This window comes from Cervus canadensis, chromosome 6 (assembly GCF_019320065.1).
Source record: "Cervus canadensis isolate Bull #8, Minnesota chromosome 6, ASM1932006v1, whole genome shotgun sequence".
In the NCBI taxonomy this organism is placed as follows: Eukaryota; Metazoa; Chordata; class Mammalia; order Artiodactyla; family Cervidae; genus Cervus; species Cervus canadensis.
The window spans coordinates 4,080,270-4,107,630 of record NC_057391.1 but is presented as its reverse complement, the minus strand read 5'-3'; the positions used below and the strand labels follow the sequence as shown (position 1 = coordinate 4,107,630).

The 27,361-nt window shown below is 40.0% G+C and overlaps 2 protein-coding genes across 5 annotated transcripts in view; one reads left to right on the top strand and one right to left on the bottom strand.

Annotated features, from left to right (window-relative positions):
* The window catches only part of AP3S1 (adaptor related protein complex 3 subunit sigma 1), a 72,299-nt gene extending 69,346 nt beyond the window's left edge, over window positions 1–2,953 (bottom strand). For all 4 annotated transcript variants that reach the window (XR_006269855.1, XM_043470655.1, XM_043470652.1 and 1 more), the window contains exon 1: window positions 2,743–2,953. Coding sequence is in view for 3 of the 4 variants with exons in the window: in XM_043470655.1 (XP_043326590.1) it covers window positions 2,743–2,811 (69 nt within the window). In the remaining variant the exon portion in view is untranslated. The remainder of the gene's footprint in view (window positions 1–2,742) is intronic.
* An 80-nt stretch (window positions 2,954–3,033) lies between these two features.
* On the top strand, window positions 3,034–25,832 carry ATG12 (autophagy related 12). Its single transcript, XM_043470656.1, has 4 exons — window positions 3,034–3,446; window positions 15,797–15,933; window positions 23,397–23,459; window positions 23,995–25,832. The coding sequence occupies exons 1-4, from the start codon at window positions 3,284–3,286 to the stop codon at window positions 24,052–24,054; spliced, it is 423 nt and encodes a 140-aa protein (XP_043326591.1). The 5' UTR covers window positions 3,034–3,283; the 3' UTR covers window positions 24,055–25,832.
* The last annotated feature ends 1,529 nt before the right edge of the window (window positions 25,833–27,361 follow it).

Here is a 27,361-nt window from a genome sequence, read left to right as displayed (position 1 = left end):
CAGTGGATGCATAAGTGATGAGTTAAGCCGGGAGTCTGGACATCTGGCAATGGTCGGGAAGGACAGTGCGAGCAGCGAGGACAGAATAAACCCTGCTGCCCCCCACACAGACCTCGCGCCCTCCTTCGGCAGACAGTCTGTTCTGGCCGTGCCAGTCCTGGTCTTCTCCCAACAGGACGGGCTCTTCCGTTCCCTCCTCAGGGCCCTTGCACCTACTGCTCCCTTTGCCTGGAAAGAATTTCCCCCAGATAACTGCAAGGCTGCCTTTCTCACCTCCTTCAAGTCTTTGCTCAAGTATCACCATCTCAGCGGAAACTTCTCTGACTATTCTATTTTAAAGTGTCACCTTTGCATTCCTTATCACCCTTCCTTGCTTTATTTTTCCCACAGCACCTATTACTATCCGGCATGGTATATATTCTACTTATTAGCTTTGTCTATGTCCCAGCTGGAAAAGCATGTTTGTTTTATGCATATCTGTTTGTTCACCTCCAAATTTTGAAACACTGCCTGCACATGGTAGGCATGAAATCAATATTTGTTGACAAACTGACTGATGGAATAAAAACTGAATAAATGAACTGATTGAATGAAAAGGATTTCTGCCCTCAAACAGGTTATGATCCATCAGAGAAAGCAAATATATAAATAATCTCAAATTATCCCTGAATGACAAAAATAAACAGGTGGCAAAACTCAATTTATGAAAGAGTAATAACATTACCCTGCATCCCCCACTTCCTCACGTTCAGTGACCACTAGATTCTTCTTTTACATTTCTTAGCAACCTACTCCCAGCCACACCCGTCATTTAGCAATGGACATGAGTTTGAGCAAATTCCATGAGATAGTGAAGGACAGGAAAACCTGGAGTGCTGCAGTTCACAGGGTCGCAAAGAGTCGGACATTTCCTCACGACTGAACGACGACAAAACGACACTAGAGATGTCACTGTTCCACCTTAACCTTACTGCTACCTACCGAGTAAAGGTAAAAGATAATCTGTTGCCAGCGCTGGACAAGAGAGAGAGATATTTCTGCATTTCAAATTCGACACATTTTTCTGTACATAGTTCAAGTCTACACTACAGGAGTGGTAACACCAACATTATGGATTAGCCAGAAAACCTTCTACTTTGAATAGTGCTTAATTATTAAATGGAGATATGGAGAAACACATGTTAAAATTCTATTTCACAACTGGAACATATTGTTTCTACACTGCAAATGGATGGCAGGGCGAAATGGCTCAAAGAAAGATATCTTCAGGAAAGGCTAGCACAGCAATCTATTTTAGGCAAATGGGTAACAATGTAAAATCAAGGGGATTTTTTTTCCATTCAGAAAAATCAACTAGAATTTTATCCTGGATAAAGAATGGTGTAGAATTCTTAAAGTATTAGGATCGAAATTATACTACACTAAAATGAAACAAGAGTAGTAGAAAATATTCTCTTCTACTTATCGCCAGCAAAAGCAAAACTACTTACGGATATGAGAAATGAGCTCAAGATTTCTCACTTCAACTAACACCTCCACACAGACTGCATTATCATTTCAGGCAAAGTGAAATTGTCACATTTAATTTTTAAAGGCAGGAATGACTTCCATTTGGGGTTTATCTGCATAAAAGTGTTAGCCATTGCACAGTTTCAATATTTAATTGAAAATTCATTTTCTGGCTCTAAGCAAAATATCCAATACAAAGTTATATACAACAATAAATAATGCAACAATAAACAAGAGTTATATATCCACATTAATCCTATCACTGAGAGCTTAATTTTGTGTTTCTACAGTGGTAAATTTTGCCCTCAGATAGAGACACTGGTCTATAACCCGTCATCAAACAGTGATAAATTACTTGTAAATTACTACCGTAAAACCTGCGTTGTCCCACAATATTTACACTTCTGAAAGAGTTTAACAAATATTACTATTCTTTGTAAGCAGAACAAAAACTATAAATTAGGGCAAACTCCCTTACGTAGAAAAATGACAAACCAGTCGCTGAAATGGTCACTTTCAGGTACAGCATCACCGTTCTACTTGATCAAACAACAATCCTCGCCAGTTATTGGAGGAGTAAATAAAATGCAGCCGCTAGGGGAAAAGCCACAGAGAAACGTTAGGTCCTCACTTATCTTTGTCGTTAAAAAGGAGACACCGGAAAGTCACACTGAGCACTCGATCACGTATGGCAACCTACTGGAGAGACTACTGAGTGTGCAGGTCTCTCCAAACGCAGGAAGTCAAAGTTCCTGCGCGACGAGAGGATTACAGCGGAAAAAAAAAAACCACTAGCCCATCTGTCCACACAGGAGAAGAGAAAGAAGTCAGGCAGGAAAGGCTGGGAGTCGGGGAGGTGGGGCTGCCAGAACAACCGGCTCCGCGCCGTCTCCCTCGGCTGCAAACCGCGGTGGGCTCGCCCGCGCAGGTGGGCTGCAGCCTCCAGACCCGCTTCGGCCCCGCACCGGGAAGTCCCCAGGGCCTCGCCCGCACAGCCGGGAAGCCACCCAGCCCACAGACAAGCGGAGGAGCCGCCTGAGAGGAGCCACGTCGGAGGAAGGGAGCGCGGCGGGAGGTGGGCACCTGGCACACCCATCCGGGGGCTGACAGCCCGGAGCGCGCGGCGGCCGGGGCGCCAGAAGGGCCGCGGCGCGCCTGAGGGGGTCGCCCGGAGGGCGCTGCCGGCCGCCAACGACTCCCCCCTCGCCCGGATCGGCGGCGGCGGGCACTCACGTAGGGCTGGTAGAACTTGGACAGCCGCGGCTTCCCGTGGTTGTTAAAGATGAGGATCGCCTTGATCATGGCTGAGCCGGGCGGACCGGGTGGGAGCTGGGGGCCAGGGCGGGGGCGGACGCGCGAGCCTCGCCTCGGGATCTCGCCGGCTGTCCTTCCCCACCCGCCCCCTCCCGCACACGCGCGCGCGCGCGCGCCCCCGAGGCTCGGGGCGGGGTTTGCACGGGGCGGGGCTTGGGAGGGGTCGGCACGGGGGGAAGCGGAAACAGCTGCAGGGCCGGGGCGCGGAGTTTAGGGGCGCCTGCGCACTCGGCGGCTGACGGAGACGTCGCCTTCAGGAAGCTTTTCCGGAAGCTTGCTAGAGTGAAATAATAGTTGTTCTGTCAGCGGTCTAGGGACCAACCTGCGATTCCGAGTCAGGGTTGGGTCGGGTTCTCCCCCGCCCCTACCCCGGCGCCTCTCTAGAGATGCTCCTCGGCGCAAGGCCCGCCCACCGCACGCGCTGAGCCACCGCTTCCGCCCTCCCTTCCCTCCAAGCAAGATGGCTGAGGAGCAGGAGTCTGCGCTGCAGCTGCCTCCCTCAACTGCTCCCGAAGCTGAAGGGCCTACGGAGGTCTCCCCAGAAACAGCCACTCCGGAGCCCCCTTCTTCGGCTGCAGTCTCCCCAGGAACAGAGGAAGCTGTCGGTGACACCAAGAAAAAAAGTAATTTTCAGAGCACTGTCTCTGGGCATAGGCGGGAGGTTGAGGTTGTCTTCGAAAAGGGATGGCGACTAATAAGAAGCAAAATTTAGGGTAGGGCCGTTTCCAGACGAGGTTCTTGACCAGTCAGGAGAAAGGAAGTATACTTTTCGGCTTTCAAGACGTTTGAGTGCCTCGAAAGAATAGCTATCCCTAGAGGCGCCTTCGCGATGTGGCGCTGGGTTTTAAAACCGTGTACTCTCACCTTCCTTTGAAATAGCCAGACTGCGAGCTCTGTGAAGGTGGGAGCACTGTGGGATCTTGGTAGCTCTGAGAACTTAATGCGATATCTAATTGTTTGAATAGTGACTTTAGCTGATAAGGATTGTCGTTCAGTCGCTCAGTCGTTTCGGATTCTGTGCGACCCCTGGACTGCAGTACTCCAGGCTTCACCATTTCCCGGAGTTTGCTCAAACTCATGACCGTTGTGTCGGTGATGCCATCCAGCCATCTAAGGTGGTTAAGGATAGTCGGTAGCAGATCTGAAGTAGAATCCACACCTTCCAACTAGGTCACCGGTTTTTTTTATTCCAAATTGGTGAGAGCTCATCTTGGACCAAAAAACGGGTTTTGAACACTGCTAAGGGAAAACCGAAAACATTAGCATCGCCTTTAAAAAACAAAAAAAAAGGCAACATCATTTTGGAATCTTTGTAAGGAATTACATTCGTTACAAATCATTTCATTGCTTGAACTGGCTGTCCTCAACCCTTTATTGCTTGAGAATTAGTTCGCCCTTGTAAAATACAAAATTCCTTTGTAAAATGCAGAAATTCCTAAGTGGAGCTCTCTATGTAGAGTTGCCTATGAGAAAAGCAGGAAATAATTTTCTGTCCTGAGTGTTAAAGTGTAGGTATGGCATTTTGTGCTTACTGATCTCTTGGCCTTTCATCCAGCTTCATTTTCTGCTGCTGTGGAGTGTAATTGTCTGTCCCAGCATTGTCCCTCTTTCAAGTCAGACTGACTACATTTGAGAGAAGTCTTTTCTTTCATTTCCACCTGATGCACCAGTAGAGGAACAAAACCCTGTAATTATTTCTGTAGATAACCACTAAAATCGTCCTTCAGATGAATCCCTTGAGTTTTACAGATCTCCTTATTTTTTTGGAGTCGTTGTGATGGTTTCAGCTGTACAGTGAAGTGAATCAGTTTTATATATATATCCACTCTTTAAGATTCATTTCCCCGTTGGTGATTATAGAGTATTGAGTAGCATGCCTTGTGCTCTACAGTAGGTCCCTATTAGTTACCTGTTTTATATATAGTACTGTTGTTCCCTTTTTTTCCTTTCCAATTTACTGTAAGCCAAAACAGACTTTGAAAAGGTTTGTCTTAATATCTAGCAGTGTTAGTCAACAGTTTACTACGTACTTGACCCTGGAGATCGCTGTGAGAACTGTGGCTAAAAGATAACTGCTCACAACCTAGATATGGTGTGTTTTCTTGGGTCTGCTCAATTTATGATTTTTTAACCATTCTTTAAACACCAAATTTTCATCTTCTGGCTCCTGTGAATATTTCAGTTAGCTTCTCTGATGTCACACTTACTTTCTAGCTATTGAATTTCTACCCTGAAATTGTCATCCTTTTTTTGAGGACGTTTTTTGATAGAGAAAAGCTTAAATATTTCATATATTCCACATTTGGTTTAATCTACAGCTTATTGAAGCAGACCCAGGTTGTTGGTTCTTGCGGCCCTTTAGGATCATCTGAGGGAGCTTTTAAACTACCAGTGCCAAGGCCCTACTTCCAGAAGATTCTGATTTAATTGATGTAGGCATATGTATTCTTGTAAATGTTCTCCCAGTTGAGTCTTAATGTGTAGTTATGGTTGAGAACTACAAGCAAATTACATTTTATAATTTTTTAAAAAATATATAGCTTTAATTATAAATATTTTTCCTCTCTAGCTTCTTGCCCTTGCCTTCTTCAGTAATACAGCTCACTATTTTCTGCTTCACATTCTTGGAATGCGCAGTTACAGTTGACTGATAGCCCCAGGGAATTTAGGGAACAGGGACAAGGCTGTGTGGAAGATTAGTTAACCAAAATCCCATTAGTTATCTCCCAATTCATCTTTTGTCCTTGGATAACTGAGACTAGAATTACCAAGTGGAAGAAGGAAAATAAACTTTCAGTTCAGTTCAGTCGCTCAGTCCTGTCCGACTCTGCGACCCCATGAATCGCAGCACGCCAGGCCTCCCTGTCCATCGCCAGTTCCCGGAGTTTACTCAAACTCATGTCCATCGAGTCCCTGATGCCATCCAGCCATCTTATCCTCTGTTGTCTCCTTCTCCTCCTGCCCCCAATCCCTCCCAGCATCAGGGTCTTTTCCAATGAGTCAACTCTTTGCATGAGGTGTCCAAAGTACTGGAGCTTCAGCATCAGTCCTTCCAATGAACACCCAGGACTGATCTCCTTGAGGATGGACTGGTTGGATCTCCTTGCAGTCCAAGGGACTCTCAGGAGTCTTCTCCAACACCACAGTTCAAAAGCATCAATTCTTCTGCGCTCAGCTTTCTTCACAGTCCCACTCTCACATCCATACATGACCACTGGAAAAACCATAGCCTTGACTAGACGGACCTTTGTTGGCAAAGTAGTGTCTCTGCTTTATAATATGCTATCTAGGTTGGTCATAACTTTCCTTCCAAGGAGTAAGCGTCTTTTAATTTCATGGCTGCAGTCACCATCTGCAGTGATTTTGGAGCCCAAAAAATAAAGTCTGACACTGTTTCCACTGTTTCCCCATCTATTTGCCATGAAGTGATGGGACCAGATGCCATGATCTTAGTTTTCTGAATGTTGAACTTTAAGCCAACTTTTTCACTCTCCTCTTTCACTTTCATCAAGAGGCTTTTTAGTTCCTCTTCACTTTCTGCCATAAGGGTGGTGTCATCTGCATATCTGAGGTTATTGATGTTTCTCCCGGCAATCTTGATTCCAGCTTGTGCTTCCTCCAGCCCAGCATTTCTCATGATGTACTCTGCATATAAGTCTAATAAGCAGGGTGACAACATACAGCCTTGACGTACTCCTTTTCCTATTTGGAACCAGTCTGTTGTTCCATGTCCACTACTAACTGTTGCTTCCTAACCTGCATACAGATTTCTCAAGAGGCAGGTCAGGTGGTCTGGTATTCCCATCTCTTTCAGAATTTTCCACAATTTATTTTGATCCACACAGTCAAAGGCTTTGGCATAGTCAATAAAGCAGAAATAGATGTTTTCCTGGAACTCTCTTGCTTTTTCGGTGATCCAGCGGATGTTGGTAATTTGATCTCTGGTTCCTCTGCCTTTTCTAAAGCCAGCTTGAACATCTGGCAGTTCATGGATCATGTATTGCTGAAGCCTGGCTTGGAGAATTTTGAACATTACTAGCGTGTGAGATGAGTGCAATTGTGTGGTAGTTTGAGCATTCTTTGGCATTGCCTTTTTTTGGGATTGGAATGAAAACTGACCTTTTCCAGTCCTATGGCCACTGCTGAGTTTTCTAAATTTGTTGGCATATTGAGTGCAGCACTTTCACAGCATCATCTTTCAGAATTTGAAATAGCTCAACTGGAATTCCATCACCTCCACGAGCTTTGTTCGTAGTGATGCTTCCTAAAGCCCACTTGACTTCACATTCCAGGATGTCTGGCTCTAGGTGAATTATCACACCATCGTGATTATCTGGGTCATGAAGACCTTTTTTGTACAGTTCTTCTGTGTATTCTTGCCATCTCTTCTTAGTATCTTTTGCTTCTGTTAGGTCCAGACCATTTCTGTCCTTTATTGAGCCCATCTTTGCATGAAATGTTTCCTTGGTATCTCTAATTTTCTTGAAGAGATCTCTAGTCTTTCCCATTCTGTTGTTTTCCTCTATTTCTTTGCATTGATCGCTGAAGAAGGCTTTCTTATCTCTCCTTGCTATTCCTTGGAACTCTGCATTCGAAAGGAAATATCTTTCCTTTTCTTCTTTGCTTTTCGCTTCTCTTCTTTTCACAGCTATTTGTAAGGCCTCCTCAGAGAACCATTTTGCCTTTTTGCATTTCTTTTCCATGGGGATGGCCTTGATCCCTGTCTCCTGTACAATGTCACGAACCTCCGTCCATAGTTCATCAGGCACTCTTATCAGATCTAGTCCCTTAAATCTATTTCTCAGTTCCACTGTATAGTCATAAGGGATTTGATTTAGGTCATACCTGAATGGTCTAGTGGTTTCCCCTACTTTCTTCAATTTCAGTCTGAATTTGGCAATAAGGAGTTCATGATCTGAGCCACAGTCAGCTCCCAGTCTTGTTTTTGCTGACTTAACAGAGCTTCTCCATCTTTGGCTGCCAAGAATATAATCGGTCTGATTTTGGTTTTGACCATCTGGTGATGTCCATGTGTAGAGTCTTCTCTTGTGTTGTTGGAACAGGGTGTTTGCTATGACCAGTGCATTCTTTTGGCAGAACTCTGTTAGCCTTTGTCCTGCTTCATTCTGTACTCCAAGGCCAAATTTGCCTGTTACTCCAGGTGTTTCTTGACTTCCTGCTTTTGCGTTACAGTCCCCTATGACAAAAAGGACATCTTTTTTGGGTGTTAATTCTAGAAAGTCTTGTAGGTCTTCATAGAACCGTTCACCTTCAGCTTCTTCAGCGTTACTGGTTGGGGCATAGACTTGGATTACCGTGATATTGAATGGGGATACCCCTCGTCCAAGGTAAAGAGCAGTGTCTGTGCTTTGCTGTGGAGCAGCCGTGAAGAGATACCCCATGTCCAAGGTAAGAGAAACCCAAGTAAGACGGTAGGTGTTGCGAGAGGGCATCAGAAGGCAGGCACACTGAAACCATACTCACAGTAAACTAGCCAATCTGATCACACGGACCACAGCCTTGTCTAACTCACTGAAACTAAGCCATGCCGTGTGGGGCCACCCAAGATGGACGGGTCATGGTGGAGAGGTCTGACAGGATGTGGTCCACTGGAGAAGGGAATGGCAAACCACTTCAGTATTCTTGCCTTGAGAACCCCATGAACAGTGTGAAAAGGCAAAATGATAGGATACTGAAAGAGGAACTCCCCAGGTCAGTAGGTGCCCAATATGCTCCTGGAGATCAGTGGAGAAATAACTCCAGAAAGAATGAAGGGATGGAGCCAAAGCAAAAACAATACCCAGTGGTGGATGGGACTGGTAATAGAAGCAAGGTCCAATGCTGGAAAGAGCAATATTGCATAGGAACCTGGAATGTTAGGTCCATGAATCAGGGCAAATTGAAAGTGGTCAAACAGGAAATGGCAAGAGTGAATGTCAACATTGTAGGAATCAGCAAACTGAAATGGACTGGAATGGGTGAATTTAACTCAGATGACCATTATATCTACTACTGTGGGCAGGAATCCCTTAGAAGAAATGGAGTAGCCATCATGGTCAACAAAAGAGTCCGAAATGCAGTACTTAGATGCAGTCTCAAAAATGACAGAAAGATCTCTGTTCATTTCCAAGGCAAACCATTCAATATCACGGTAATCCAAACCTATGCCCCAACCAGTAACACTCAAGAAGCTGAAGTTGAACGGTTCTATGAAGATAAACTTTAGTAGAAAGGGAAACAGTGCATTATGGGTTTCAGATAGCGTCATTCCAGGGATAAACTTGAATAAATTAATCTCAGTAACCTCATAGTGACCCAATTTTTAATAACCAAGGAATGGGACAAGAAGGATGTAATAGAATAGACTTGACTTTAAGGGGCAGCAGAACTCTTCTGCTTTCAGTCTTTCTTTTGATTTAATTTTTAATTTTTTTTTAAATTGAAGTATAGGTAATTTGGGCTTCTCAGGTGGTGCTCTGGGTAAAGAACCTGCCTGCCAATGCAGGAGACTTAAGAGACTCAGGTTCTATCCCTGGGTCAGGAAGATCTCCTGGAGGAGGGCTTGGCAACCTCTCCATTACTCTTGCCTGGAGAATCCCATGGACAGAGGAGGCTGGAGGGCTACAGTGTGTAGGGTTGCAGAGGGTCAGCTATGACTGAATCAATCCAGCAAGCAGGCGCATGGTTAATTTACAGCGTTGTGTTAGTTTCAAGTGTCCAGCAAAGTGATTCAGCTACATGTGTGTGTATTGCTCAATCATGTCCAACTCTGTAACCCTGTAACCACCAGGCTCCTCTGTCCATGAGATTTTCCAGGTGAGAATACTGGAGTGGGTTGCTACTTCCTACTCCAGGAGATCTTCCTAACCCACAGATCAAACCCAAGTCTCTTGTCTCATGTGAATTCTTTACTTCTGCACCACCTGGGAAGCCCCAATTCAGCTATACATATATGTATAGATTCTTTGTCTTAATCTTTTCCATTGTACATTATCGCAAGATAATTGAATATAGTTTCCTGTGCTATAAAGCAAGTCCTGTTTACCTGTTTTATATCTAGTAGTATGTATTAATCCCAAATTCCTAATATATTCCTCTCCCCTTTGCTGCTGCTGCTGCTAAGTCGCTTCAGTCGTGTCCGACTCTGCGACCCCATAGACAGCATCCCACCAGGCTCCTCTGTCCCTGGGATCCTCTAGGCAAGAACACTGGAGTGGGTAGCCATTTCCTTTCTCACCTCTCCCCTTTGGTAACTATAAATTTGTTTTTTTCTGTTTGTGACTCTCTACTTTGTAAGTAAGTTCATCCGTGTCATTTTTTTTTTTAGATTCCACATGTAAGTTGTATCATACGATAATTATCTTTCTCTGTCTGACTTAATATGATCTCTAGATCCATCCATGTTGCTGCAAGTGGCATTATTTTGTTCCATTTTTTCGCCGAGTGATACCCCACATCTTTTTTCCTGTTTATCTTTTGACGAATACTTAGGTTTCTTCCATATCTTGGCTATTTTAAATAGTGCTGCTATGAACATTTGGGTGTGTTTTGGTTTTCTCCAGGTATATGCGCAGGAGTGGGATTGCAGGGTTTTATGGTAACTCTATTTTTAGTTTTTTAAGGAACCTCCATACTGGTCTCCATAATGTCTGTTAATTACATTCCCACCAACAGTATAAGAGGGCTCCTTTTTCTCCACACCCTCTCCAGCATTTATTACTTGTAGACTTCTTAATGGCCATTCTGACTGACGTGACTTCATGGTAGCTTTGATTTGCATTTCTCTAATAAATAGCAGTATTGAGCATCTTTTCAAATGCCTTTTGACCATCTGTGTCTTCTTTGGAGAAATATCTGTTTAGGGCTTCTGCCCATTTTCTAATTGGGCTGTTTGGTTTTTTTTGATACTAAGTTGTAAGAGCTCTTGGAATATTTTGGAAGTTAATCCCTTGTCTATTACATTATTTGTAGATATTTCCTCCCAGTCCATAGGTTGTCTTTTTGTTTTGATGGTCTCTTTCACTGTGCCAAAGCTTTAACTTTTAATTAGGTCCTGTTTGCTTACATTTGCTGTTACTTCCAGTGCTGAAAAAGACAGATCCAGAAAAATGTTGCATTTTATGTCAGAGTGTTCTGCCTGTGTTTTCCCCTAGGAATTTTTTAATATCCAGTCTTATGTTTTAGGTCTTTAATATATTTTGAGTTTATTTGTGTATGTGGTGGTAGTGGATGATCTGATTTCATTCTTTCACATGTAGCTGTCCAGTTTTCCAGCAGCACTTACTGAAGAAACTGTCTTTTCTTCATGGTATATTCTTGTCTCCTCTGTAGTAGGTTACGTGGCCATGATGTGGTTTCTTATTGACCTGTGTGTGTTTTGGTGTCAGTCCTGTATTGCTTTGGTGACTGTCGCATGTAGTACAGTCCAGAGGCAAGGACTGTGGTTCCTCCAGCTCTGGTCTTTCTCACGGTTGTTAAAATGCTTGTTTTAGTTCTGTGAAAAATGCCATTGGTAATTTGATGGGAATTGGATTGAATCTGTAGATTGTCTTGGGTAGTGTAGTCATTTTAACTATACTGATTCATCCAATCCAAGAACACAGTATATCATTATCATTCTTTTGTGTTGTCTTCGGTTCCTTACATCAATGTCTTACAGTTTTTGGAATACAAGGGTTTTGCCTCCTTATTTGGTTGTTTTTCATGCAATAGTAAGTGAGATTGTTTCCCTAATTTCTCTTTCTGATATTTTGTTGTTAGTCTATGGAAATGCAACAGATTACTGTACGCTAATTTTGTATCCAGCAACTTAAGGGAATTTGTTGATGAGCTTTATTAGTTTAGTATCACTGATTGATTTGTAGATGTTGAAAACTCATCACACCGCTGGGATAAAACCCACTTAATCATGGTGTATGGTCCTTTTGATGTATTGTTGGAATCAGTTTGCTAGTATTTTGTTGAGGATGTTTGCATCTGTGTCCGTCACTGATACTGGCCTGTAATTTTCTTTTTTTGTGATACCTTTTTCTGGTTTTCCAACAGGGTGACCTCATTGAATGAGTTAGTAAGTGTTCTTTCCTCTGCGACTTTTGGGAATAGTTTCAGAAGAATAAGCATTAAATCTTGGAAATATTTGGTAGAATTCACCTGTGAAGCCGTCTGGTCCTGGAGTTTAGTTTATTGGCAGTTTTCGAATTTCTGATTCAGTTTTAGTACTGAATAAATAGGTAATTGATCTGTTCATATTTTCTATTTCTTCCTGGTTCAGTCTTGGAAGATTGTACCTTTCTTAAAATTTGTCCATTTCTTCTCGGTTGTCCATTTTATTGGCATATAGTTGCTCAGAGTAGTCTCTTATGATCCTTTGATTTTCTGTGGTGTCTGTTGTAACTTCTTTTTCATTTCTGATTTTATTGATGTGGGTGGGCCCTCTTCATTTTTTTCCTGATGAGTCTGACTAAAGGTTTATCAAGTTTATTTATATTTTCAAAGAACCAGCTTTCAGTTTCCGTGATCTTTGTCTTTATTTCACTGACTTCTGCTCTGATCTTTATTTTTCCTTTCCTCCTACTAACTTTGGATTTTGTTTGTTGTTCTTTCTCTAGTTGCTTTAGATGTAAGGTGGTTTGAGATTTTTCTTCTTCCCAAAGGAAATCTGTATCACTGTCAACTTTCCTTTTAGAACTGCTTTTGCTGTGTTTCATAGCTTTTGGATCACTGTTCATTTTCATTTGTCTCTAGGTATTTTTTGTTTCCTCTTTGATTTCCTCAGTGATGCATTGATTGTTTAGCTTCCATGTGTTTGTGTTTTTGCAGTTTTTTTCCAGTAGTGGATTTCTAGCCTTGTATTGTGGTCAGAAAAGATTCTTGATATGAATTGTTTTCTTCAATTTACCAAAGCTGGCTTTGTGGCACAGCATGTGATCTGTCCTAGAGAATGTTCTGCATGCATTTGAGAAGAATATGTGTTCTGCTGCTTTTGGATGGAACACTCTATATAAATATCAGTTGAGTCAATCTAGTCTAATGTGTCATTTAAGACTTATGTTTCCTTATTGATTTTTCTGTCTGAATAATCTGCCCATGGATGTAAGTGGAGTGTTAAAAGACTCCAACTATTGTGTTACTGTCATTTACTCCTGTTGTATCTGTTAACATTTGCCTTATATGTTGAGGTGTTTCTCTGTTGGGTGCATATATATTTACAATTGTTATATCTTCTTGGATTGATCCTTTCATTATTATGTAGTGTCTTTCTCTGTCTCTTGTAACAGTCTTTATTTAAAGTGTATGTTGTCTGATACAACTGTTGCAACTGTGGCTTTCATTTGATTTCCATTTGTGTGGAATACCTTTTTCCATTCCCCACACTTTCTGTCTATATGTATGTTTAGATCTGAAGGGTTTCCCTGGTAGGCAGCAACTATACAGATTTTGTTTTTGTATCCATTTAGCCAGTCTTTTTTGGTTGGAGCATTTAGTCTGTTATCTCTTAAAGTAATTATTGATATCTGTGTTCCTACTGCCATTTTGTTCATTATTTTGGGTTCATCTTTCTAGGTCTTTTTGTTCGCCTTCTTTCATTCTCTTGTGATTTGATGAGTATCTTTGGTGTTAAGTTTGGATTCCTTTTTCTTTTTTTGTATGAATGTCTGTTAATAGATTTCTGTTTTGCAGTTACCATGAGGTGTTTATGGAGGAGCCAATATGTACGTGTACTTGTTTTAAGTCGCTGATCTCTTAATTTTAAATGCACTTTAGATACTTTGCAGCTATACTTTCCTTCTTTCATAGTTACTGTTTTGATACTGTATTTTACATCTGATTTGTTTTATGTGTCCTTTAAACTGCCTATTATGAATACAGATGATTTTACTGTTTTTTTCTTTAAACTTTCCTGCTAGCTTGGTCTACAAATGCCTTCCTGCCTTTACTGCATGTTTGCCTTCACCAGTGAGCTTTTCTGTGTCATAGTTTTCTTATTTCTAGTTGTGGCCTTTTCTTTTCCACCTATAAAAGTTTCTTCAGCATTTGTTGTAACGCTGGTGGTACTGAGTTCTTCCAGCTTTTTTTTAAAATCTTTATAAAGTTTTTGATTTCCTCATCAAAGCTGAATGAGAGCCTTGCTGGGTAGTGTGTTCTTGGTTGTAAGTTTTTCTCTGTCATCACTGTGAGTATATCATGTCGCTCCCTTCTGACCTGAAGAGTTTTTGTTAAAAAATCAGCCAGTAGCCTTATGGAAGTTCCCATGTATGTTTTATACGTACAAGTATTTTCTGTTTATCTTCAGTTTTCGTCACTTTGATTACAATATGTTGTATATTTCTCTGTGAAGTAATCCTATATGGAGCTTTCTTCACTTCCTAGACTTTGGTGACTGTTTGCTTCCCTAGGTTAGGGAAATTTTCAGCTATTATCTCTTTAGATATTTTCTCAGGTGCGTTCTCTCTCTCTTCCCCTTCTAGGGTATAATATAAATATTACACCTTTAATGTTGTCCCAGAAGTCTCTTAAACGATCCTCATTGCTTTTCATTCTTTTTTCTGTTTGGCAGCAGTGATTTCCACTATTTTGTCAGAACTAATCCATTCTTCTGCCTCATTGTTAAAAAAACTTCTAATTTTTTTGTTAAGTGAAGTAATTTCTGGAGACAAATTCATAGTCTTTCTATTTGCATCTTTGTTTTTGAATTACTGAAACATTTGATTTCTCTGAAACTTTTTTGGCCCTAGTTGATGTATTTCTTTTTAATAATTTTTAGTGTTTTCCTTCATTAAAAAGCTTATTGTAGAAAACTTGATAATTACAAAAAGCACAAGTAAAATCAAGTAATAATCACCTATAATACTCCTACTAGAAAATACTATTTTGGAGCATATTATACACGTACATGAATATGTGCCTGTGATGGTTTTAATGAAATTGAAATCATATGCATTTTTATCCGTAATTATGCTGTTTCATATGTAATACTTTTTGATAACTTTTTTATACTATTAAATATGCTTTTATAATACTTTAATGGCAGCTTAATTATCTTGTGGTTTAATGAGTGAGTTATATGATACTGTTCTAAATAAACACTCTATACATAATCATTTAATCTTTATAACAGTCTTACCAGGTTTCTGCTGTTATCCTCATTTTACAAGTGGAGAAACTGTAGTGTGGTGAGGTTGAAGGGCTTACCTAGATACATGTATACTTACCTGGCAAGTGGCAGAGCCAAGATTTTGAACTCGGGGAGCTCCAAGTGTGTTCTTTTATCTTTACTATAGTATATGAATTCTATCATAGAGTATAATATCTTTTATTTTAACCAATCCCTTCTAAATATCTTTGTTGGAAATTTAGATTTACCTTTTTTTAATTAAAACAAGATGTTTCAACGAAAGTGAAATTCTTTTAAATGAATCTTTTCATATCTTGTGTTTTTAATTCAAGCATGCCTCCAGGATCATAAATACATAAACTGTATATTGGTTGAAGATTTAAGCTTTCTAAAGCCTTTTATATCGCATTCTCTTTAGGTGTTTCAGTGTACTTGTCAGTATAGTTGACCATTGAACAACATGAGTTTGAACTAAGCAGGTCTACTTATATCTTCACATGTGACTCAGTGGTGAAGAATCTGCCTGCTGATGCAGGAGATGCAGGTTTGATCCCTGGATCAGAAAGATCTCTGGTTAAGAAAATGGCAACCCACTATAGTATTCCTGCCTGGAAAAGCCCATGGAGTCTAGTGGGTCCATGGAGTTGCAAAGAGTCAGACGACTTGGCAACTGAGCAACCAGTCTACTTATACATGGATTGTTTTCAGTAAGTACCTACTGGAATAATAGATAATACATTGTAGGTTGAATCTGTGGATGCATAAGTTATAGGTGGGTTTTCGACTGTATAGACGTTGATGCTCTGAGTTCCTGTTTTGACCAGGGTCAACTGTATTTTTTTTTTTTCTTCTTTACAGTTGACATTCTGCTAAAGGCGGTGGGAGACACTCCTATAATGAAGACAAAGAAATGGGCTGTAGAGCGAACCCGAACCATCCAAGGACTCATTGACTTCATCAAAAAGTTCCTTAAACTTGTGGCTTCAGAACAGTTGGTATGAACCAATGGTGGTCATTTCCCTACAGAAATTCACAGAGCATTCATCTCTCAGTATCTGGGGGGCGGGGGGGATTGACTCCAGGACCATCTTCTGTAGATGCTCAGGTTCCTTATATAAAATGGCATATTTGCATATAATCTGTGCATATTCTTCCATATACTTTGAATCACTTTTAGATCCCTTATGATACCTTATACTATGTAAATAGTTGCCAGTACCCAACAAATTAAAGTTTTGCTTTTTGGAACTTTCTGAAGTTTTTCTCTCCAAATGTTTTTCATCAGAACTGGGTGAATCTGAGGGAACATTCAGAGCCCATGGATTCAGAGGGGAATCTATAGTTCCTAGGCAACAATGAATAACTTTTGTATAGAAATACATATGGAGCCACATATCTTACTTCAGTAATGTCCTTTTATTTCTTTTGTTAGTGGAATTTCTGTGCTTTATTGAAGGATTCTCTGGTGAACCCTGAAATGAAATGAGTTTTGTTAGCCTACTATATTGGTTTTCCTCAAAAAGTCACTGAATGCCCATGCAGAAAGATCTATCCTAGAATATTGGTACAGAAAGTTTTGGAGTTTTCTTTGTTTTGGTATCAATATTGCGTCCTTCGCATTCTTCTCAAGGTAAGCAGTATACCTTTGCCATGTGCTGTGGAAGAACTAAGAGATGTACCGTTCTTTCTTCATGAGTTTGAACTGCAGAAATCCGCTTATACATGGCCCTTGAACAACAGGACTTTGAAGTGCAGAAATCCGCTTATACATGGCCCTTGAACAACATGAGTTTGAACTGCAGAAATCCACGTACACGTGGATTTTTTTCAAATACATAGTGTACCACTACACGACCAACTGTTGGTTGAATCTGCCTTGCACATGTAGGTTTTTGACTGCTCAGAGGGTAGGCATCCCAACCCCCTTGTTTCTGAGGGTCAGCTGTGCTCATTTCATGCTGTGGTACATGTTAAGCGTTTCATGCCAGATTGTTAGCATTAACATTTTAAATGCCACTGGTTTTGAATTTGGTATTTGACCACAGAAACTTAAATGTCAACATGGATTTGACTTTTTATCACATGTATTAATATATAAAATGCCTTTATCTTCAGATCACAGTCTTGGTCTGTGTTAACACATAATATATAAATGGATAGGTAATTGAAGAATCATTAAGTATTTTTTGAATACAAGTATGTATACGGATTGGGGACGGACATAGTTGCCTGTGAACACAGGAGTGAGAACTGGCAAAATGAATGAAGTGATTATTAAGTGAGGTTTGTTGGAATTTATCTCTTTTTGTCAATGAAGAAGAAGAAACTACTCTGATCTAAGATTTTGGTGGTAATTGGTTTTCACGGAAGTGTCATGTCATGAGTACAAAAGTTAAGTGCAAGATAGATTAACCACTACAAGTTACTTGAGATAAGGATAGCATAAAGCCAGGGATTCCTCCAGAGGAAGTTGCAAGGGGAAAGTGTTGGAGATTTTTGAGTTTTACAGGTGAACATCTCCATTTGTGATCACTTGGAGTAAGAAAATCATGTTTTCTAAAGGGTGCCATAAAGAATTTAATTAAATTTCAGAGATGGGCAAGAAGATTATAGTGTCATCCACTTGCATATGGTAGCTAAAACCTGAGGAACAGAGGACCTTGCCTAGAGGCCAAGTCTAAATGGAATAGTTAGGGGGATAAGGACATACACTTAAGAGATTACTTAGGGTAGAGCATGAAGAGTTGGAGAGATAGGTAACTAGAGGAGAACCAAGTAATTAAAGCATTACTTTTAGAAATTTGTAGATAGAAGAAAAATGAAATAGTGCTTTGTTCTATGTTAATGTTAGAATTTTGACAGTTTATATTGCCTATTTTCAGTAATCTGAAAGGACTTGGTTGATGTCAACATGTATTTGGTTGAACCGTGTAAACTTTTCATCCATGAATCGTTTTGACCAAAAAAAGCCCCAGCAATTTCATATGGTCCAATTTTAAACTTCTGTAGTGAAAATGACTCTCTCTTCCCTTTTAGGAAATGAAAGCATAAAAGCCACCTTTTACCCCTTTTCTAGGTTAAGCTGGAACTCGCGTCTTCTCGGGGGTTGCTCTCCTTCAGTGCTACTGTCTCTTGTCTGTGACCCCGTGGACTGCAGGGCGCCAGGCTTCTCTGTCCCTCACTGTCCGCTGGAGCTTGTTCAAACGCATGTCCACTGAGTCAGTGACACTATCCAACCATCTCATCCTTTGTCGCCCCTTCTGCTGTCCTGTCTTTCCCAGCATCAGGGTCTTTTCCAGTAAGTCAGCTGTTCACATCAGCTGGCCAAAATATTGGAGCTTCAGCTTCAGCATCAGTCGTCCCAGTGAATATTCAGGACTGATTTCCTTTAGGACTAACTGGTTTGATCTCCTTGCCATCCAGGGACTCTCAAGAGTCTTCTTCAGCACCACAGTTTAAAAGCATCAAATCCTTTGGCTCTCAGCCTTCTTTATGGTCCAACTCTCACATCCATTCATGGCTACTGGAAAAACTATAGCTTTGACTATATGGACCTTTGTTGGCAAAGTGATGTCTTGCTTTTTTAATATGCTGTCGAGGTTTGTCATAGCTATTCTTCAAAGGAGCAAATGTCTTTTAATTTCATGGCTGCAGTCACCATCTGGACCCTACATCATTTTCGCAAAATAAATGTCAAAAGGTAATGCTGGGGATTCTGGGAAGATAGCATTAGTGTCAGAAGATATGAATTCCCACTAAAACAGTCAACTAGAAAGTAAAACTAAATCCCCATAATCAGTATGCTTAAGACTCAGGTGACAGTATCCTTGTGAACCCTAAGATTCAAGTTTGTAGAAATTCCCAACAACTACAGGATCTGTGTCATATTAGCAGATGGGCTGCCAAGATATGCAAGCAACCTATCAAAAGATAAGTGGACAGAAGATGTGTATACACACGCACACAACACAGTGAAATACTTGTTCAGTCGCCAAGTTGTGTCCAACTCTTCACAACCCCATGGACTGCAACACGCCAGGCTTCTCTGTTCCTTACCATCTCCCTGAGTTTGCCCAAGTTCATGTCCATTGCATCAGTGATGCCATCCAACCATCTCGTCGTCTGTTGTCCTCTTCTCCTTCTGCCTTCACTCTTCACCAGCATCAGGGCCTGATGAGTCAGCTGTTCACATCAGGTGGCCAAAGTTTTGGAGCTTCAGCATCAGTCCTTGTCAAAGATGGAAAAGGTGTATACAGTCAGCAAAAAGAAAACCTGAAGTGACTGTAGCTCAAATCATCAGCTTCTCCTAGCAAAATTCAGGCTTAATCTAACGAAAGCGGGGAAAACCAGTAGGCCAGCCAAGTATGACTTAAATCTCCTGTGAATGTACAGTGGAAGTAATGAATCGATTCAAGGGATTAGATCTAGTAAACAGTGCCTGAAGAACTATGGACAGAGGTCCATAATATTATATAGGAGGCAGCAAACAAAACCATCCCAAAGAAAAAGAAAGAAGGCAAAATTGTTGTCTGCTGCTGCTGCTAAGTCGCTTCAGTTGTGTCCAACTCTGTGCGACCCCATAGATGGCCGCCCACCAGGCTCCTCTGTTCCTGGGATTCTCCAGGCAAGAACACTGGAGTGGGTTGCCATTTCCTTCTCCAATGCATGAAAGTGAAAAGTGAAAGTGAAGCCGCTCAGTCATGTCCGACTCTTAGCGACCCCATAGACTGCAGCCCACCAGGCTCCTCCGTCCATGGGATTTTCCAGGCAAGAGTACTGGAGTGGGTTGCCATTGCTTTCTCCGAATTGTTGTCTAAGGAAGCTTTATAAATAACTGAATGGAATGCTACTGAGCCATTAAAACGAAAGAAAATTTGCCATTTGCAGCAACATGGATGGACTTGAAGGGCATTAAGCTACATGAAATAAGTCAGAGAAAGATGAATACTGTATGATATCACCTATTCATGGAAACCAAAAAATACAAAAAAACTAGTGAATATAACAAAAAAGAAGCAGACTTAACAGATACAGAGAACAAACTAATGGTTTCCAGTGGTGGGAATAGGGTGCAATATAGGGCTGGAGAAGTGAGATGTAAAGACTATTGGGTGCAAGATAGGATGAAGGGTGTATTGTACAACATGGGGAACATAGCCTCTATTTTGTAATAATTGTAAATAGAAAGTAACCCTTAAGAATTAAAAAATTTCTTTAACTTAAAAAAAGAACTTCAGCCTGGAGTGTTTGGTCGCTCAGGCTCTGGGATGTGTCTTGAGGAGAGGTGGAATGAAATGTTGAAAGAATTTGAGGGACTTCCTGGGTGGTCCAACAGTTAAGAATCTGCCTTGCAGTGCAGGGAACACGGGTTAGACCCCTGGTTGGGGACCTGGGTCCTACATGCCATGGAGCAGCTAAGCCTGTGTGATGCAACTGCTGAGCTTGCGTACCACAACTAGAGAGTTCTGTGCACCACAGTGAAGAAAAGAATGAGACGACCGTCAATACTGAGTATGAACACAGGAGAGTAAACATAGATAATAGGAGTCCCTGAAGAAGAAAACCAAAGCAAAGGAACAAGACAAATACTTGGAACTATAATTCAAGAGAAATTGCTTCTAAACAGATTTGAAACTACATACTGAAAAAACTTACCAAGATCCTGAGAATACTAACCCCGTGCAACCATCACCAAGACACATTCTAGTAAGATTACTGGACGTGAAATAAAAAGAAAAATCCTTTGGACCTCTAAGGAGAAAAGGTCATGGCTTAGGATATTAGGTTACCTCCAGATTTAGCTAGCAGAAATACAAAGAAAGTGTGAAATAATGGATTTTTTATACTATTAATACAAAACTGGCTTTTAAGGCAGCAACTATTAGCCGTGTGCAAGAACTCAAGAGTATGCTGTTCCTGTGAACCCTTTCTACATAATCTAGTTGAGAGGTTATAACAACCAAAACAACTAAAGAGACATTTATATGAATACTGGTGATTTAAAAGCAAATCATTAGTCTTTAAAATTGTATCCTCCCACGTTCTAGCATTTAGTTAAAGATTGCATTTTGAAATTTTTATCTCCATGGATATCCCATATAAACTAGCTTAATTGCTTTTTTATATTAAAGTCAACTTTTAGTTGCTAACTCCTGCTGCAGAGTTACATAGGTTTCTTACAGTTCTCTACTGTATCTGCTGTATTGTCCCTTCGACACTCAAAACATCTTTTGTCGCTTTTGCCTACAGAGTCCTAATTATTACTCTCTTCACCTAGTTAAGTCCGAATTTAGTCCTCAACTTTTTTCTTCCAGAAAGTCTTTCCTAACCAAGCGGCTCGGCTAAACTAATGCCACATCTTTGTGCTACACCCCTTCTCAGTGCATCTCTCCCAACTATATTCTTATCTGAGTATGTTTGCTTATTGAAGGTAGGAATCACAATCCTCATTTTTGTTCCACACCTTGTGCATTTCCTAGCACATAATAGACACTCGGTTTGTCTGCTGAAATAAACTAAATTGTCATCCAGAGTCCTTTCTCTAATTTAAAGTGTACCAAAAAATAATAAAATCTGGGTTACTCATAGTTGAACTGTCAGGAACTAAACACAAATTATTATGTCTCTGTCATAGGAGATTCACGTTAAAACGCACACTGATTTCTGAAATTATGTTAGAGCCTTATTCAGTCTTAATAATGAATTGATATTTATACATGAGTTATTTTAAATAGTTAAATAGTATAACTTATAAGTCTATTGAATACATATACCAAGCACTTATACTTGATGTGTACAATCTCATTTTATTGTTCCCAGAAGCTTCAAGAAGTGTAGGTCCTGTTGTTATCCGTATTTACAAGCAGGCACACAGTTTGAAGAAAGTTACTTGGATTTAGAGCCAGAGTTCAAACCTGGATCTCAGTAGGACCCCTCCTCTTCCTTGTGCTTGGTCTCAGTCGAGTCTGACTCTTTGCAAACCCAGGACTGTAGCCCGCCGGGTTCCTGTGTCCATGGGGAGTCTCCAGGCCAGAATACTGGAGTGGGCTGCCGTGCCCTCCTCCAGGGGGTCTTCCTAACCCAGAGACCAAACCCATTGCGCGTGGATTCTTTACCAGCTGAGCCACCAGGGAGGCCCGAGAATACTGGAGTGGGCAGCCTCTCCCTTCTCCAGGGGAATGCCTGACCCAGGAATCAAGCCGGGGTCTCGTTGCAGGCGGATTCTTTACCAGCTGAGCTACCCAGGAAGCCCTCTCCCCCTTACTTAAGAAGTACTGTTACCACTCTATATTGTCTGAGGGAGAAATGTATATGATATTTATTCTTGTTCTAGCTGGCATCCCAAATAGTATCTAGTAACCAACTATGTGTATGTGAATATATGTATATTTAAGGACTAAAAGATTAATGCCACAGTTATAACCACTGGGATTCAAGCTATCATTAAATGATAGGATTGAAAAGAGATGACTCATTTGTATAGAATTTGTAAAATAAATTCTGTTTCCCAATAAAACAAACAAATCACAAATTTTCTCTAAAGCTATATACTATGAGCATATTTCTTTCATATTTCTTCATAGAATATGCTCATATGTGAAACCCGGGAAATTTTAGTCTTAGAATTTAATATAGACAAAGGAAAATTGACTGTGTTAACCTTCAGTGTTTTGTTTTCTTAAAAGGAAACTATGAAAGGTCACCTAGACACTATGATCTTTTGTTTCAGCATCTTGAGGAATTTTTTTAAGTACTAAAATGTTTTAGTGGAAACAGACTAGACTGAAACATTTAACAATGAATCCTTTAAGGAACAGCAAGATTGTAAGGTTTCAATTTTGTTACATTTTTTTCTGTGTCATTTGGCTGCAAGTGACTTTAACTGATGCAATGGTTAAGAGTCCGCCTACCAATGCTAGAGATACAAAATATGCAGGTTTGCTCCCTGGATGGGGAAGATCGTTGGAGTAGAAAATGGCAACTCACTCCAGTATTCTTGCCTGAAAAATTCCATGGGCAGGGGAACCTGGCAGGCTACAGTCCATGGGGTCCCAAAGAATCAGACACAATTGGTACGCAGCACACAATTAGATGTTTTGATTTGGGGCTGTGTGTGTAAAACTTTAAGAGAAACTCTGTCTTTAATTATAAATAAATGAGAATATTGGTACTTTTTATAAATGTAATTTCTTGAATAAGTCTTTAAAAGCTATTGGTGAAAACAGAAGTTTCTTACTTATAAAAAGCTGGAAACAAAAATTGTTACTCCTCCAGAGGGAAAACAGGTTGTTCCGAAAGATCTTATTAATTACTAATTTATGAGAATTAGAAGCAGTTTAGGGACACTTTGTTCACTTCTGAAGACAAAGAATTTGAGGTAGCTGACTGGGAACCAGAAACATGCAGATTAATCTGAATACCTTTAAAAATGAATCACCATAAATGTTCTTTCTTGCAGTTTATTTACGTGAATCAGTCCTTTGCCCCCTCCCCAGACCAGGAAGTTGGGACCCTCTATGAGGTAAAATATTCCTGCTTTATTTTCTTCATAGAATATACTCATCTGTATATTGATGTGATCATTAATTCACATCATTTAAGAGATGATAAGCCATTCATAATTGTCTATCAAAAAAATTACTTTGTTGTCTCTTAACACCTTGAATATAGTTGTATCTCAATAAATGACACAGTGACTGAAGAATTAAGGGATGAATAATAAAAATAGAAGATGACTGAAATATGACCAGAAAGTGAGATTTCCTTTTTTACCTACAGGGAGTGTCCTCTATGTTGTTTATATAGTCAGTAATCCAGATCTCCCTCCAAGAAATTGAAAAGGAGACTATGTAAGAATGATTTTATTTAGCATCATTAACATTTATGATTACTAGTATTTGTCCAATAGCAGCTTGCATCTGTTGAAGGAAATAGCCTTTATAAATACATGTGCAAGGATATTTATGATACACATAACAATTCTTTCTTTCTTAGTTTCATCTAAAGAGAACAAAAATTGAGTTTAATTTATTGCTTTTTTTTTTTTCTTTCTGTAGTGTTTTGGCAGTGATGGTAAACTGGTCCTGCATTACTGCAAATCTCAAGCATGGGGATGAACTACAGAGGAAAAGATCTTGCTAACTTAAAAGGAATCTTCACAAAGGAAACCGCTCTGAAAAGTTTTGATCGCAAGAGACTTGTGGATGTAATCTGTTCAGCATGTATCTACTATGACCCATGTTTATTCTTTAAAATATCCACAGAATGGATGGACTTTAAAAATGTGATTTGTATTAATACACAAATCATCATAAAAGATTGACATTAGTATATACCCATTACTACAGTTATTTCTTCAGAGTTATCGTCAAGGTGTTGAAAAGGAGACTAATAAAAAATAAATCAATTAATTAAAAAAAAAGAAAAGGAGACTAAGATGATATAAAGCTGCTTTTGTACTAGTTCTCAAAATAACTGAAATTGTTTACTTGAAGAATTAGCACTCTACTGATTTTTTTCGCCCCGCCCCAAAAGTCAATTTACTAAAAGATTCTTTGGGGGCATATTCAGGGGAGTTCAATTTGTTTGTGGCTGTGATAGGCCTTTTCTCATTGACATTTCTGTCAACAGTGTTATCTTGTGAAGCAGATTTGCGTTGACCTGCTGGCTTTATTACCTTAGACAGTCAGTAGAGGGCAGCTCAGCTGCCAGGAAGAGTTGAGCAGTTCTGTTCTCCATCTTCACCGGAAGATAATAGCTATTCCCTGCTGATCTCTAGCAAACATCTGGCCAAGACAGCACGTGTGTTAGCACGCTGGAATACTGCTTTAGAGAGGATCTGTGGTTTTGGTTTGTTTTATTGGGAAACAGAAGTGATTTTACAAATTCTAGACAAATGAGTCTTTGAACTCTTTCAATCCTATCATTTAACAATTCTTGAGTCCCAGTGGTTATAACTGTGGTATTAATCTCTCTTTTATTTCTATAGTGTCAAAAACACTCAGTGAGTAAGCTTGGCAGCATCTTTCAGTTTTTTATAATGTATTTTCCAACTTGAAAATGCTCAAAGAATGGCTGGAAAATAGCTAGATTTTATGCCATGAGTAAAAGTACTATTTTTTTTTTTTTACTGATGCTATTAAAGTGATAATTGCTTTAATAAGATTTAACTTTTTTCTTCATTCTGTATTTGTGATGCAGCATTTTTTATAAAACATTCTAATAAATTGAATGGAATGTTCAAACAGGATCTAAGGTGTGTGCAAGAAATCTTAAGTGTTTATTTTCAAAGGTAATGAGAATTGTATGATTTTGTCAAAGAATTTTTGAGCTACACTTATGTCCTTTGAGTCCCAGAATGTACTTTATGGTTAATGATCTGCCATACATTATTGTTAGGGAATGCCAAGGAACAATTCAGTTTAAGGTGATGAAATCATGTTCAGTTCTCATTTTCTTTTTAGAACAAATTTCTAAGCCCCCTTATAATGATGTCCCTGTTTAATAAATTAATGCAACCAGTATTCAGCCCTGAAATAATATAGGTTGAATTGTGTAAATTTATTTTGTAAGGTGAGGTAAGAAATCAGTGTATGTGTTGAAAGTTGGAACGTATATTATTTTCAGATCAAATAAGTTGAATATGGTGAAGATCTGTTGTCTGGTTTTATGCTCTTACAGCTTACTGAAGGATGTAAATGTATTTATCTGTATGCATTTATATTTAACAGACAGCGAGAATGTGTTTAACCTGTGTGTATATTATGTTTGCTGCTAAGGTTTCAGAATGATAGACTGTCAACAGTCAAAACTACTTGAGTTTGAATTGTGTCATCAACTTATTCTTTTTTGATCTGAATAATCAATTAATTTATTAAATCTGAGGTTAGCTAAATATGTACTTTGTTTTCTTCCCTCACAACCTTTAAAAATAGGGCTTTACAAGTTTTTCAAACTATATTTGCAACACTTGTAAGCCTAGATCCCCTAAGTTATTTGCTTATCAGAACCTAGACTGCAATTTACAAAAATATTTTTGCAGTTGTTTGAACTCTTGATTGACATGAGCTTGGGGTGTTGGGGGGACCTGAATCCGCAGGTTACATTTTAAGTTTTCCATATTTATGAGAAAATGAGTGTCAGTAATGGCATGCTTTATCTTACTGTACAGAGATTTCAGTGTATGTAGTGTTAGAATATGGGGCTTCCCGGGCGGTGCAGTGGTAAAGAGCCCTGCCAATGCAGGAGATGCTGAGACTCGGGTTCAGGAAGATCCCCTGGAGAGGGGAATGACAGACAACTCACTCCAGAGATCTTGCCTGGAGAGTACCGTGGACCAGGGAGCCTGCTGGGCTGCAGTGGGGGTCGCAAGGATTGGGACACAAGTAGACAGCTGAGCACACATAGCACACGGTGTCACGGCGCTTTGCTTTCCCCGGGAAGCTGCCAGTGCCCAGGACTGCACCGTGAGCTCCGTAGTGAGGGCGTGAGGTGAGCGTAAGAATGTTCATCTGGAATCAAAAGAAGGTGGAGTAGTCTCTGGAATAACCAGTTTTTTGGATATTTTTTTGAGGCGTTGGGGGTGGGGGGGGGGAGTTTTAACCCTGAAGGGACTTTTAATATTATCTATTCTGATAAGATTAGAAAACTCAGAAGTACAGACCAAGCTTAGATCACATAGCATTAGATTACACTTGCTTTAGATTACACAACCGGTTTAGTTGTGAGCAACCCACAGTGGGAAAGTGCAGTGTTCAGGGGTATAATAATGAAAACCACCTTTTGTGCAGCTTCTGCTTCATTTTCCAAGGACTATAATATCCGTAGTACAATATGCCTTACTAAGGCATAAGGGAATTCAGCTACAGACCACATAATGAAAGGAAAATATTCAGAAAACAGTACAGCAGGTTTAGTTTTACAAATAACTCTTTTCCTTCAAAATCATTCAGCCTACACTAGATTATTTGCCATTCCCTGAACTTGCATTGTGTTTGTTTTCTGTTTCCTACACCTCAGCCCCTTCAAGTCTTACTTCTCTGCCTAATTCATTTTTTATCTTAAAGATTACCTGAATCTCAGGAGGAGGAGATGCTCTCATAAGAACACAGCAAACTACCACGCTTACAGCAGTTACTGCACTTACTACCTTACAAGCATGTTGAACACCGTTTCCTCATTCTAATATCCCTAAAAGTGGGATGTTTTGGGGGCTTTTATTTGGTACCCACTATGTAATACTTAGTACATTGCCTTACACATAATCAGTAATTCATTATATATTGAGTTTATGAAATTAAGTATGGTTTGCAAAATGATTTAACTTAAAGCAACAAGTAAAGATTTAATTTTTTATGGCAGAAGATAAAAATGCAACATACAACAGTTTTGATGTCCAATAATTGAGGAGCTTATTTCAGTTGA